The 12242-nt window shown below is 36.9% G+C and overlaps 1 protein-coding gene across 4 annotated transcripts in view; it reads left to right on the top strand.

Annotated features, from left to right (window-relative positions):
- Window positions 1-205: 205 nt before the first annotated feature.
- LOC149565077 (nuclear pore complex protein NUP54-like) overlaps window positions 206-12242 on the top strand; it is a 143805-nt gene continuing 131768 nt past the window's right edge. For all 4 annotated transcript variants that reach the window (XM_089817011.1, XM_089817010.1, XM_089817013.1 and 1 more), the window contains exons 1-4: window positions 206-690; window positions 1532-1585; window positions 2103-2162; window positions 2296-2406. In XM_089817011.1, coding sequence (XP_089673137.1) covers window positions 313-690; window positions 1532-1585; window positions 2103-2162; window positions 2296-2406 — 603 coding nt within the window. In that variant the 5' untranslated portion in view covers window positions 206-312. The remainder of the gene's footprint in view (window positions 691-1531; window positions 1586-2102; window positions 2163-2295; window positions 2407-12242) is intronic.

Here is a 12242-nt window from a genome sequence, read left to right as displayed (position 1 = left end):
TCTACTTTTTTTTCTTAAATCTCATCTCTTATCGACCCACTCGTTGCATGTACAAAAGCATACGACTGGTAGTAATAAAAAATATTATCATACTAATAATAATAATAATAAATACTATCGTAATAATAATAATAATAATAAATTAGTAACTAATACTGATTCATATCTAGGTCCTAAAACAGAGCTCAACCACCTTGCATGAAAATCACATTCCCATTCCGTCTCCCAAGCTCTGTTTTATGGTCCTGCACGCGCTACCCCTGTCAAATTCATTCTTTACCATTTTGATTTCTCCTTACTTGTTGAGCAGTCATGTTCGGGGGTTTTGGAAGTAGCACCTCTTCTCCTGCGTATTTCACACCAGCTACAGCATTCTCAACTGCTAATCCTTTATCAGCCACTACTTCTGCATTTGGAACCCCATCAACAATATTTCCCTCGTCTCCATCCCCATTCCCTTCTTCTTCGACCCCTCATCCTTCTTTTGGCTCAGCATTACCATCACCCAATACCAATACTCTGTTTGGACGACCTCCTTTATTTGGCCAACCGAGTGCCAATGCAGTTCAATCTCAATATGGACCCGCTACTCAACCAACATTTGGGCAACTAGTACCGCAATTCAACAACATGTCTCAGATGGCACCCATTGAACCTTCATCATTCTGTCTGCCTGATAAAGATATCCAGGTATGCAAACCTTCAATATGTAGGTCATATGCTAACGGTTAATTGTTTTACAACTCAATTGCATCGTGCTTCTGGGTTCGTCATATGAATGTTTCAAGGCAAATGTTAATTATTTTCATTTTCAAAACTTATGAATGATGTGCTTCTGGGATTTGTCCATTGAGAGTGTAATCTTTTGACCCTTTGGGTGCAAACGATGTCCAATGGACTCAAAATGACCTTTCGGTGCACCCATCTTCACTGAACTAATTTAAAAAAAAAATAAAAAAAAAAAATTTGATGACCACCTTCTAGATACACCTCCATTAAACTTTAAATTCCGATATTTTTTTAGGGGACTTGAAATGTACAGACCTTTCCAATCTACCCTCTTACCATTTTTAATGGACTGTAAACTTGGTAAATTTAAAATTGTCCCAGAGTGATCCTGGAAGCACATTTGAATTCAGCGGTATGAGTTTTTTCTAGGTCACACCAATTTACTAAATGCTAACCTTCTCGTAGAAGCCTAATAGCGAACATCCATTTTCTTCCATTTTACCTTATACATTATTTTCAAGTTTTATACTCTATTTCCTTCCAAGTCTGGCAGTACAACGGGAGTGTTGAGTTATTTATCTAACAAAAAATATCATGATAGATTTTGGAGTACGAGTAGAAAGGTTCATGTTTCTATATGTTTGTTTATTCTTTTGTTTATGAGGAAATGTTCCTGCAATTTTAACGGACTGCGAGAGCTTCAAGTCTGATCAGCTCTTTGATACCACTATGGCAAGAGTTCCTTCTTCTTTCCAGTCTTTTTGAAGGTAGACAAATAATTTGAAATTAAAAAAAATTGCAGGCAATTTTGGATTCATATAGACACGAGCAGGAGAATTCGGGCAACGATTTCAAGGTACTCTTTACTCGAAAGTTATTACGATGGATATGTAATAAGCATTTGTTAATTGCAGGTAGAAGCCAAGCAGGAAATATTTTTTTATACTATAAAATTTCCCACATTGACAATTTTAAATCTATCTAAAACAGCCTGCACAATAACTTTGAATTCATGCCAGTCCTAATAAATAAGATGAATACCCATTTAAATACCAAGCTATCCCGTTTGCATATAATTACAGAGAGAACCCTATTGCAAAATTTGAAGGACTTTGTAAAGCTTTCAAACAAGAATGTGGCGAATTTTTCTATTTGAGAATACCATGCCTCTGTCAAGCGGCCCTGTAGCTTGAAATCACGCCAAGATAATATTTTTTACAAAAGACTCATACAGATGCATAATCAAATGGATTCTTCTTCCAGCACTGATTCTTGTTAACTAAAGTTGATCTTTTCTCATGCTTTCCTTAGACTGGTTTATGAGTGCAACTGCAAATGTATTGTGATTTTCATTCTTTGTAATTATGTTGCAGGGTTTAATGTTTAGTGTGGTTGATCCATCTATGCGTGTCAAGCCAGTTGGTGTATCTGATGTAAGAGCATCACAAATTCTTCTCATTTGCTTTTGTTTTATTGATATCTGACGTATTGTATGTAATAATGCAAAATATCAGACAGAACGATGGAAATATTTTCTTTTTTGACTGTAAAGATTGCTTTCCCCAGGAAATGTGGAGAGAAGCAATTGATAAAATCGAGATTATGGACAGTCCTGATCGAGAGAAAATATGGCCAGAACTTGTACAAGGTTTTAAAGGTCTTTCAAAGAGGTTGAAGGTATGACATTTAATGTTTCTTATGGTAGTTCGTATGTTTTGAATATCTGATCAGTAGAAGTTGCATCAAGTAGCTTTTAGGAGTTACCATGAAAAGTAATTTACACAGAAAATGGATAATTGTGTCTGCAAAAGTGTTTGACTGCACACTTAAAAATATGCACGAAGGCAGAGAGAATTGTGCACGTCAGAAGCAAGTTGAAGAATTAAGAAGATTTGTTTTGACAAAGGTTGCTCAATATTTGCGCTATTTTTAATATGAAAATCCACTGAAGTATAATTGATATTGCATGAGAATCATAGCAGACTGCAAAAGAATCACAACAGGAAAGAGCATTAAAAACAGAATCTACCTAATATTAGAAACATTCTAATACCCTCCCCTAATGCTCAATCTGTCAATAACACCAATAGCCTCCCTGAATTTTACAAATTTATCAGAAATGAGAGACTTGGTGAAGATGTCAGTGGACTGCTCTAAGGTAGGAACATACAGCAACTGAATAGATTTGTCTTCAACCAGCTGACAAATGTAATGACAATGTGTTTTGACATGCTTGGTTCGTTCATGGAAGACCGGATTCTTGAACAGTTTGAGCACTCCCTGATTGTCACAGAATAGAGGAGTCGGTCTTGATTGAGGAACATGCATATCTGCAAGCATCCGCCGAAGCCAAACTGCCTCACAAGCTGCTTTAATTGCTCCTCGATACTCTGCTTCAGTGGAGGATAGAACCACTACCTGCAATTTCTTACTCGTCCTTGTGACAGCACCGGACCCCAAATTGAACACATATCCAGCGGTAGACTTACGATCATCAATAGAACCAGCCCAGTCTAAATCTGTGTAGCCACATAGTGTAGGATCAGAACTCTGAGTGTACAGGAGACCATAATTAGGAGTACCACTAACATAGCATAGGACATGCTTTGCAGCTGTCCAATGATCAGCCTTTGGCACTGTTGTAAAACGGGATATGTAGCTTATCGCAAAACTAATGTCAGGTCTGGTGGTGGTAAGATAAATGAGGCTGCCCACTAGTTGTCTAAACAAAGATTCAACCACGATAGGTGAATCACATTGAGCTGATAATTTGAGCCCGGGTTCCATAGGAGTGGGAGGAGGTTTGCAATCCTGCATTCTGAACCTGTCCACAAGACTTTTGGCATACTTGGACTGAGAAAGAAAGATACTATGTTCAGTCTACCAAACCTCAACTTCAAGACAATAGTGCAAGAGTCTCAAATCTGTCATATCAAAGGTGCAACACAAATCCTGTTTGATTTTAGTGATCAAATGTGCTGAACATCCAGTGATCATCAAATCATCCATATAGACAACTATAAACAATATATCATCACCTACATGTTTGATATATAGATTTGAATCCAACGGACTCCTCTGAAAATCATGATCAGTTAGGTATTTATCAATTTTCATGTACCAAGCCTGAGGGGCTTGTTTCAAACCATAGAGAGCTTTGACAAGTTTACAAACCTTGTGTTCCTGACCAACAACCTTAAATCTAGAAGATTGCATCATGTAAACCTCTTCCTATAAGTCACCATTCAAAAAAGCACTCTTAACATCCATCTGATGAACTTTTCAACCAAACTGAGCTGCTAAGGCAAGAACAAGCCGTATGGTACTCATTTTAGTTGTAGGAGCAAAAGTCTCCTCATAGTCAATACCTTCCCTTTGTGAGAACCCTTGAGCAACAAGACGAGCCTTATACTTGTCTAAGGTTCCATCAACTTTGTATTTTACCTTGTACACCCATTTGCAACTAACGGGCTTCTTCCCTACAGGAAGATCAGATAGGACCCAAGTGTGATTTTTCTTAAGACTTTGAAATTCAGCTTCCATAGCTTGTTCCCACTTAGGGGTACCTTTAGCCTTGGAATAGGTCTGGGGCTCATAAACACTATGAATGTTAGCCATAAGAGAAAAATTAACTGCAGGTTGTTGTTTGCTCTTATTTCTAGAAACTAATAGTTTTAACCCACTATTTGGGCCGGAGAGTAGAAGAGCCAATCCCTGGAGGAGGTTTAGGAGCAGCAACACGGGCAGGAGGAGGATCATGTTCGGGGGCCTCAATAGGATCAACATCAGGTGCCCCGGGCGAGCATTGTCTATATCATCCCTCTCATCAGGTGGTGCTAAAGGAAGAGGAACACTGTGAGGCTGTTCCTCAGAACATTGTTCAGAAGAAGACAAAAAAGGTCCTTGAGTTTCATCGAAAACAACATCACAACTAAAGATAAGATGATCAATGTCGATATCTATCAATCTGTAGGCCTTATGGTTGTCACTATGCCTTGTCATCATGAGTCTTTGACTCTTGGAATCTAATTTGGAGCATTTAGCATTAGGAATCCAAACATATGCAAGAGAGCCAAAAATCTTCAGGTGGCTGATCTTGGGCTTACGACCATACCACAACTCTTCTGGAGTTTTGTTCTTGATAGCCTAAGTAGGGGAACGATTACGAAGGTAAACAGTAAACACTGAATCTGACCAATACTTATTAAGAACACTCTTGTGTTGTAACATAGAACAAGCCATCTCAACAATCATACAATTACGATGCTCAACAACACTGTTTGCTGAGGAGTGTAGGGTGTGGTGAACTGACGTTTGATGCCATGTTCAACACAAAAATTGGAGAATGCAGTAGAACAAAATTCCCCTACATTATGTGTTCTAAGAGAAATGATATTGCAGCTAGACTTGTTTTCAACCAAAGACTTAAAGTTCTGAAATGTACTAAAAGCATCTAATTTTTGTTTAAGAAAGTACACCCACATCTTTCTACTAAAATCATCAACAATAAGAAAAAAATATTTGCAACCAATAACTGAAGGTGTATTCATAGGACCACAAATATCAACATGAAGTAATTGAAGTACTTGAGATGAGCTCCAAGAATCTCCATCTTTGAAGGGAGTCCAATGTTGTTTGCTAGCTTGACAAGCATCACATACTCCAAGATGTTGCATTTGAATCAGAGGTAGGCCAAAAACAAGTTCCTCCTGGGACAACTGAGAGAGATACTGGATGTTGAGATGTCCATATCACTAATGCCACAAAGTACTGAGAGATAAATCACGAGTTTCCATAGCTATTTTAGGAGAATCATCAATGTCAGTAAGCCGATATAGGCCATGATCCTCTAGACTAGTAGCAATAGTAAGAAAATTTTCTCGATTAATAATGGAACATTTGTGGGCACTGAACACCACATCCAACTGGGGAGAATTTCTCATGATCCGACTCACAGAGAGCAGATTGAGTGCCATACCAGGAATGTAGCATACATTGAGAAAGATGAATTGACACCCACGAGATTGTATCTGAACATTTCCTTTGCCAATAATTTTGAACTCCTCTCCTTTGCCAAACACAACTAAATCATTTTAGGGATAGAAGTCTGTAAACTAGTCATGCCGATGAGAAAAATGACGTGAAGCACCAGAGTTGATATACCAAGTAGACAAGCAGGCTAAATCAGAAGGGCTTTTAGTGTTGGTGTAAATAAGTATTTACTTATTACACTTACTTAAGTTTACTTAGGTTAATGCATTATTTTATTATTTATTTAGGTGAGACACTTAGGAGTTTGTGTACCCTCATGAGTTACGCAACTCTAATTATGCACATGGTGTCTCCAACATAGGAGTTTGCATCATTGACTGAGTTGTCATGATGACAACACAATTATCTGCACTCCTTATTTAGCACATGTTGTCTACACCACTGATTTGTGTGCTACACCATTCTAGGCTTATCGTCACATCATCGCACTTAATTCCATGCTTAATGGAGGATAACCCATATCTGGTGGACATGTGCCTAGTTGTATGACTTATCATGTTGCTGACTTCTATGCATTCTAGAAGCTCTCCTGAGGCCTTTATATATAGGCACTCCTAGTGTACTCTCAAATTGGCATATTGAATGAATATCGTCATTCTGATCATACTCTCTCTATTTTGGTCTACTGTGTGCTTGTGTTGAGTTCTTTAGTTCTTGGGTGAATTCTGGCCTAAGCCAAATTCTTACATTTAGCCATAAAAGAATAAAAAGCAAACTCCTTTTTCTTAGAATGTTTGGCAACATTTGCCTGTTGAATTGACCCTCCTAGCTTCTTTTGTTTAGAAGCAAGTCACTGACGACAATCTTTCTTCAGTAATGACACTGAACACTCTTCTGCTGAGAACTGCCTGAGGATTGATGTGAACTGCCCTGTTGTGATGATTGAGAAGACTAAAACTTAGCTGCAAAGGCTTGTTCTGACGAGGATGAGGAAGCATGGCTACCAAACTGCCGCTTCCAGTGATCCTGCTGTAGAAGTTTGGTGCACAACTCTGAGAATTTCAGATCAACATTAGTTGAGGTAATGTTGAGAGTCTCTATGAAATGCTCATAAGATGTTGGTAGACTTTTCAGGGTAATAACTACCATATCTTCTTCCTCCATCTTTTGACCAATGGCTTCAAGCTGATCATGAATGTCCTTAATCTTTGTGAGATGCTCCTGTAAGGACATACGTTCATCCATCATGATGGATAATAATTGGTTCTTTAGAAAGAATGTGTGACTCTTGTCGGATGTTTCATGCAACTCCTTCAAATATTTCCAGATGTTTGTAGCCGACTTACCAGAGGGAATTTGAGGTAACTGATCATTTGTGACAGATAGCTTGAGAAGCAAAACAACTTCTCGATTTTGATTATCAAACTTATCCTGATCTATTTGAACGGAGGTCCCATTGGGAGTGCTAGCGAAGGTAGGATGTGATTCTGTGCCTAGAACAAGCGCATCTAGACGATGGTAATCAAAGATGGTTAACATTCGTTGCTTCTAGGTGTTGTAATTGGTACCATTAAACTATCGACTGTTTTCCAGCATCAGGTTGGTCAAAGATGCCATTTGCATGGATTTCGAGGTAAATTTTAGACTAACCCAGAAAGATCCGACAAGTACCCAGAAGACTAAACAAAAAATCCAGAAATAATCTAAAGTCAGAATTCAAATCTACTGGCCTGAAAATTGAAGCATAGAAAATGAGGTACCCAGAAAATTCTAATGAAGACCTAGATAAGATCTCGAGAAACCTACCACAAATATGTTATCAAAGAATTTTAGGATCCTGAAAATTAGGGTTTAAAAAAATGGCTTGTTTAAGAGAGAACTACGAACAGGAGCCCGAAAGTTGCAGAATAGCTGCCTTTAGAGATGTGAAGGTCAACCAATTCCAAGAGAGCCCAGTCACTTGTAGAGCCAAGAGAAGTCACTTGTAGAGCCAAGAGAATACAGGTCACACTTGAAGACAAGCAAGCCACAAACATAGAAGAACAGGTCGTAGACAAAGTGTGAACGTAAGAAACTTAGAACACAGGTCCCACATCAAAATGTGACAATAGCAGATGCATGACCAAAGTGCTGTGAACGAAAAGGGCAAAGAACAAGAACTGTCCCGAAAAAAAAATCTTTGCGATTTTTGCAGTCTCTCTCCCAGAGGGAACAATTTCAAAAAAAATTGCACAGATAATTTCAGGAAAGAATTATAATTTTCTTCGAGAAAGTTTTAACCTTGCTCTGATACCATAAAATATTATGAACAGAATATTTTGTATTAAATTTACAAAGAGCCAGACACTCATATATACAAAACCAATGTTACAATAAATAACAACTATCTAAAGATAGATAGATTGCATGAGAGTCATAGCAAACTGTAAAAGAATCACAGAAGGAAAGAGCATAAAAAACGAAATCTACCTAATATTAGAAACATTCTAATAGATATCCCGTATTGTTTAAGTATTAATCTAAGAAATAGTGCCTGGTTATCATGGAAAAATGGTCATGTTCTACATATTGTAATAACTTAAGTAAACAAGCTGCATCATCCTTTGTTTTGTGTTCCATGGGCGTGTGTCACTTGGGTCCGGGCATTCCCCAGGGTTGAGGGATATCATTGACTTACTTGATATTCTAGAGACTTGGGATTTAGAAGGAATCTTCTCTTTTTCAAGATTGGACTGCCTGCTTCATTTGGTGTATATAATTAAAAAGGCAATTTGTAAGGAAAAATTTGCTAAAAAACCCCTAAAATGTGAAGGGTGGAGGATTGCCATTGGAAATTCATCAAATTATAAATATTTATTAAATTGTTGCTAGTTTTAACAACGGTCCCATCACCATCCCTTGCCATTTGTGAACCCATTCCCATCCCCTCATTCACCCATGTTAGAAACTTGTATAACCACTATCCTTAGTCCACATTCACCAGCTTATGAATCAGCTTCCATAGGTGTAATGTAAGGGATTTCTAGCGGTTCTATTTGCTGGAAATAAACTAGAAAAGAAACTGAGAAAAATATTTATCCTGGGAAAAACCCTCTTCATAAAGGACACAACCCAACCCACTAAAACTTGCAAAATCATTATCAAATAAATTTTACAGAGCTCCAGATATCAAAGTTTTCCAAACACCAAAAGAAAGAGATTGAAACAATTACAAAAATATCAATTAATCATTAAAACAATCGATAGAATTCAAGTAATCGATTGAATCATGAATGAATTGATGAGAAGTTCTCAAGAAGAAAACAAAAACTCAGTGGCCTTAAATAGAACCTCTAATAAATAGAGTTCAAATACAATATCTGAAAATATGATTAATAATAAGATTGTTTTTAAATCTGGAGCTAAGCTAAACACGATATGAATGAATCCTATAGGATATCGCACTTCCAGAATATCAAATTGATTCTATATTAGAGGACAATCCCAACGTTTCTTTTCAACCAAAATCATCATGTGCCTCTAGCTCGGACATTAATGATTTGTTATGCGAACATTGCTTCCAACATTATGTGCTTCCAGCTTGGATGTTCGCATTGCGTTAGAATAAGAGTGCTGCCTTGATTCTTAGAACACCTGATAACTGATAGGCTCCTACATGAGATGACTTCTTATCTGGCATCAACTATACAACAGTGTCTTGACTTTACTGCACTAGCATTCTCATAACTGTCGATGAGAAATATAAATTGCAAGATGTGTTGGAGATAAACAAACTTACACTTGTCTCCAATAAGTTACTGGAGTTCTCAACCAATAGGAGACATTAGATATACACATTCAACTATAGAGAAAATTGATTAATTCAATTTCAATTAAAATCAACCCACTAATACTTAGAGTTTCATATGAGCTATTTAATTTAACACTCCCTCTTTGCGAAAATGAAAATCAGCTAAGTAATCATGCATTCACTCAACATGACATCATAAGTACATTTTACTTATAGTTGAAAATCATGGAATCACTCAACATAATAGATGGAATAATTTATTTCCAACCAATAATCTTGGAATCACTCAGCATGATAGATTTGTAAGAATCATAGGTAAGCCTTTAATCATGGACTCTCTCAATGTGATGTCATCATGGACTCTATCAACATGAGGTTCACTTCCCAGAGTGAAAGAGTTATCACCTTTGGTAATGGCTTTTTGAGAATATCAGCAGTTTGTTCATCCGTGCTGATGTATTTCAGCTCCACAACCTTTCGAAGCGGTATGTCTCTTAAGTAATGAAATTTGATTTCTATATGCTTGGACTTGTCGTGAAAGATAGGATTGATAGAAATCTTTATGCAGCTCTAATTATCACGAAAATTTATTGCAGAGTCCAAGGATTCTCCAAATAATCCACTGAGAAGCTTAAGAAGCCATACAACCTCTCAAGCTGTTGTACAAGCTGCCACATATTCAGCTTCAGCTGTATTTTGAGCAACACATTTTTGCTTCCTGCTACACCAAGAAATCATAGTAGACCCAAGGCTGAAACAAAAACCTATCGTACTCTTTCTATCTAGAATGCATCCAGCCCAATCAGAATCAAAAAATCCATAAAGCTGAAGATCGGTAGAGCATGAAAACTTCAATCCGTACTTTAGAGTGCCCCTAACATATCTAAGAATGTGTCTAGCAGTGATGAGATGAAATCTTCTTGGCTCACACATAAACTGACTCAACGTGTTAACTACATAGCATATGTTAGGCCTTGTGCTGACAAGATACATGAGAGAACCAATCAGTTGTTTATAAGGAGTGCAATCAATCAAATTAGAATCAACAACAAATTCTTGAAGTTTCTTCAAATTTGCCTCAATAGGAGTCACATTTGGTTTGCAATCAAGCATACCTCTTAAAAATATCTACAACATACTTACCTTGGCTAAGAATAATCTCATTAGACTTTTGCCAAATTTTCAATCCAAGAAAGTAATGCATTAAACTAAGATCTTTCATCTCAAATTCAGAAGTCAAGTCTTTCTTACATTTGTTAATCAACTCACCATCACCAGTAGTAAAGAGATCATCAACATAAAGAACTAAGATCAGCATAAGATCATTATACCTTTTGAGGTGCATATTTGGATCAGCTTCATTTTTCATAAATCCCAAGCTCAAAAGATAACCATCGATGCGTACATACCAAGCTCGAGGAGCTTTCTTAAGACCATACAATGCCTTTTTCAGCTTGCAAACATGGGATTCTTTGTCATGAATTACGTGTTAAAAATTGGGCCCAAAAATCAAAGAAGATAACCAACAGTAAGAAAGAGACAAAACTGAAACAAAGAACCCCAAAAATAACTTGGGAAAACCCTTCTAGAATGAAGGGGAAAAACCCAGCCACACAACAATATAATATCATTTTATTGATAATAAAATTCAAGTGTACAATGCCTATCGCTTGATGTGATATAAATAACTTAAGGAGAGACTCTTCAGATTCCAACTGAAGGTCTTTCCAAATTCCCAAAGCGAGACTCTTTAGTACAATTACAATAAGAACTCTTTGAATTTCCATGCCTCAATGCATGTCGAATGACACATGTCATTACATTTAATGTTATAATTTAAACATAAGTGTCCTTTTCAATTGAAGGTAACAATAACGGTAATAATGTCCATATTTCTAGAGATAAAGATCTCTATTGTAGCTACCATCTTCAACACTCCCTCTTAGTGAGAGAGAAATCTTTAGCTGAACAATCACACATGACTACAACCAAAATGTTAATGATGAAATCGCATCCATATATACTATAAGACTTGAGCAAACCTGTAACAATTACTCATATTCATGGAATCACTCAACATGAAAACCTATAACAATTACTCATATTGATGGAATCGCTCACATGAAATCCTATAACAATTACACATATTCATGGAATCACTCAACATGAAAAGCTTTGTACGACTCACATCTAATCCTTTAATCACAAACTCTCTCAATGTGAATTGTCATGGAATCTCTCAACATGACATCCAACTTCCATCGCAGAATCTTTCAACTTGATGACATCGTGGACTCTCTTAACATGATGTTCACTATCGCATAGTGAAAGAGTTATCATAGCTGATCTTACAATCTCATTTATTCACACAAGAATATAACTAGGATTACAAAAGACAACACTTAGTTCCGTTTTAGTCTCAAATTTTCACTAATTCCATAAGCATTACAAGCATATATGATAATGAAGGAGATTCCATAAGCATTCCCTACAGGATGATATGCTACAAGAAAATGTCTTTAAAAGGTGAATGCATTTCTTAAAGATGAACGGCTACAGTGACTTGCCATAATGCAATAAAAGTATAACTTTTATGATGGAGTTTACAGGCAATGCATTTAAAAGCCACAGATACAGCATGAAAGAATAATAACAGATCTGATTTCTGAACAACATGGCGGCATTAGAAGACAAACTCAAGAGAAAACTGAATCAGCAGCATTGCTTCCGA

Source organism: Cupressus sempervirens, chromosome 3 (assembly GCF_028749045.1).
Source record: "Cupressus sempervirens isolate cs-2001-9-10 chromosome 3, ASM2874904v1, whole genome shotgun sequence".
NCBI classification, from domain to species: Eukaryota; Viridiplantae; Streptophyta; class Pinopsida; order Cupressales; family Cupressaceae; genus Cupressus; species Cupressus sempervirens.
The sequence above is the reverse complement of the archived record's forward strand: the minus strand, read 5'-3'. Positions and strand labels throughout refer to the sequence as shown.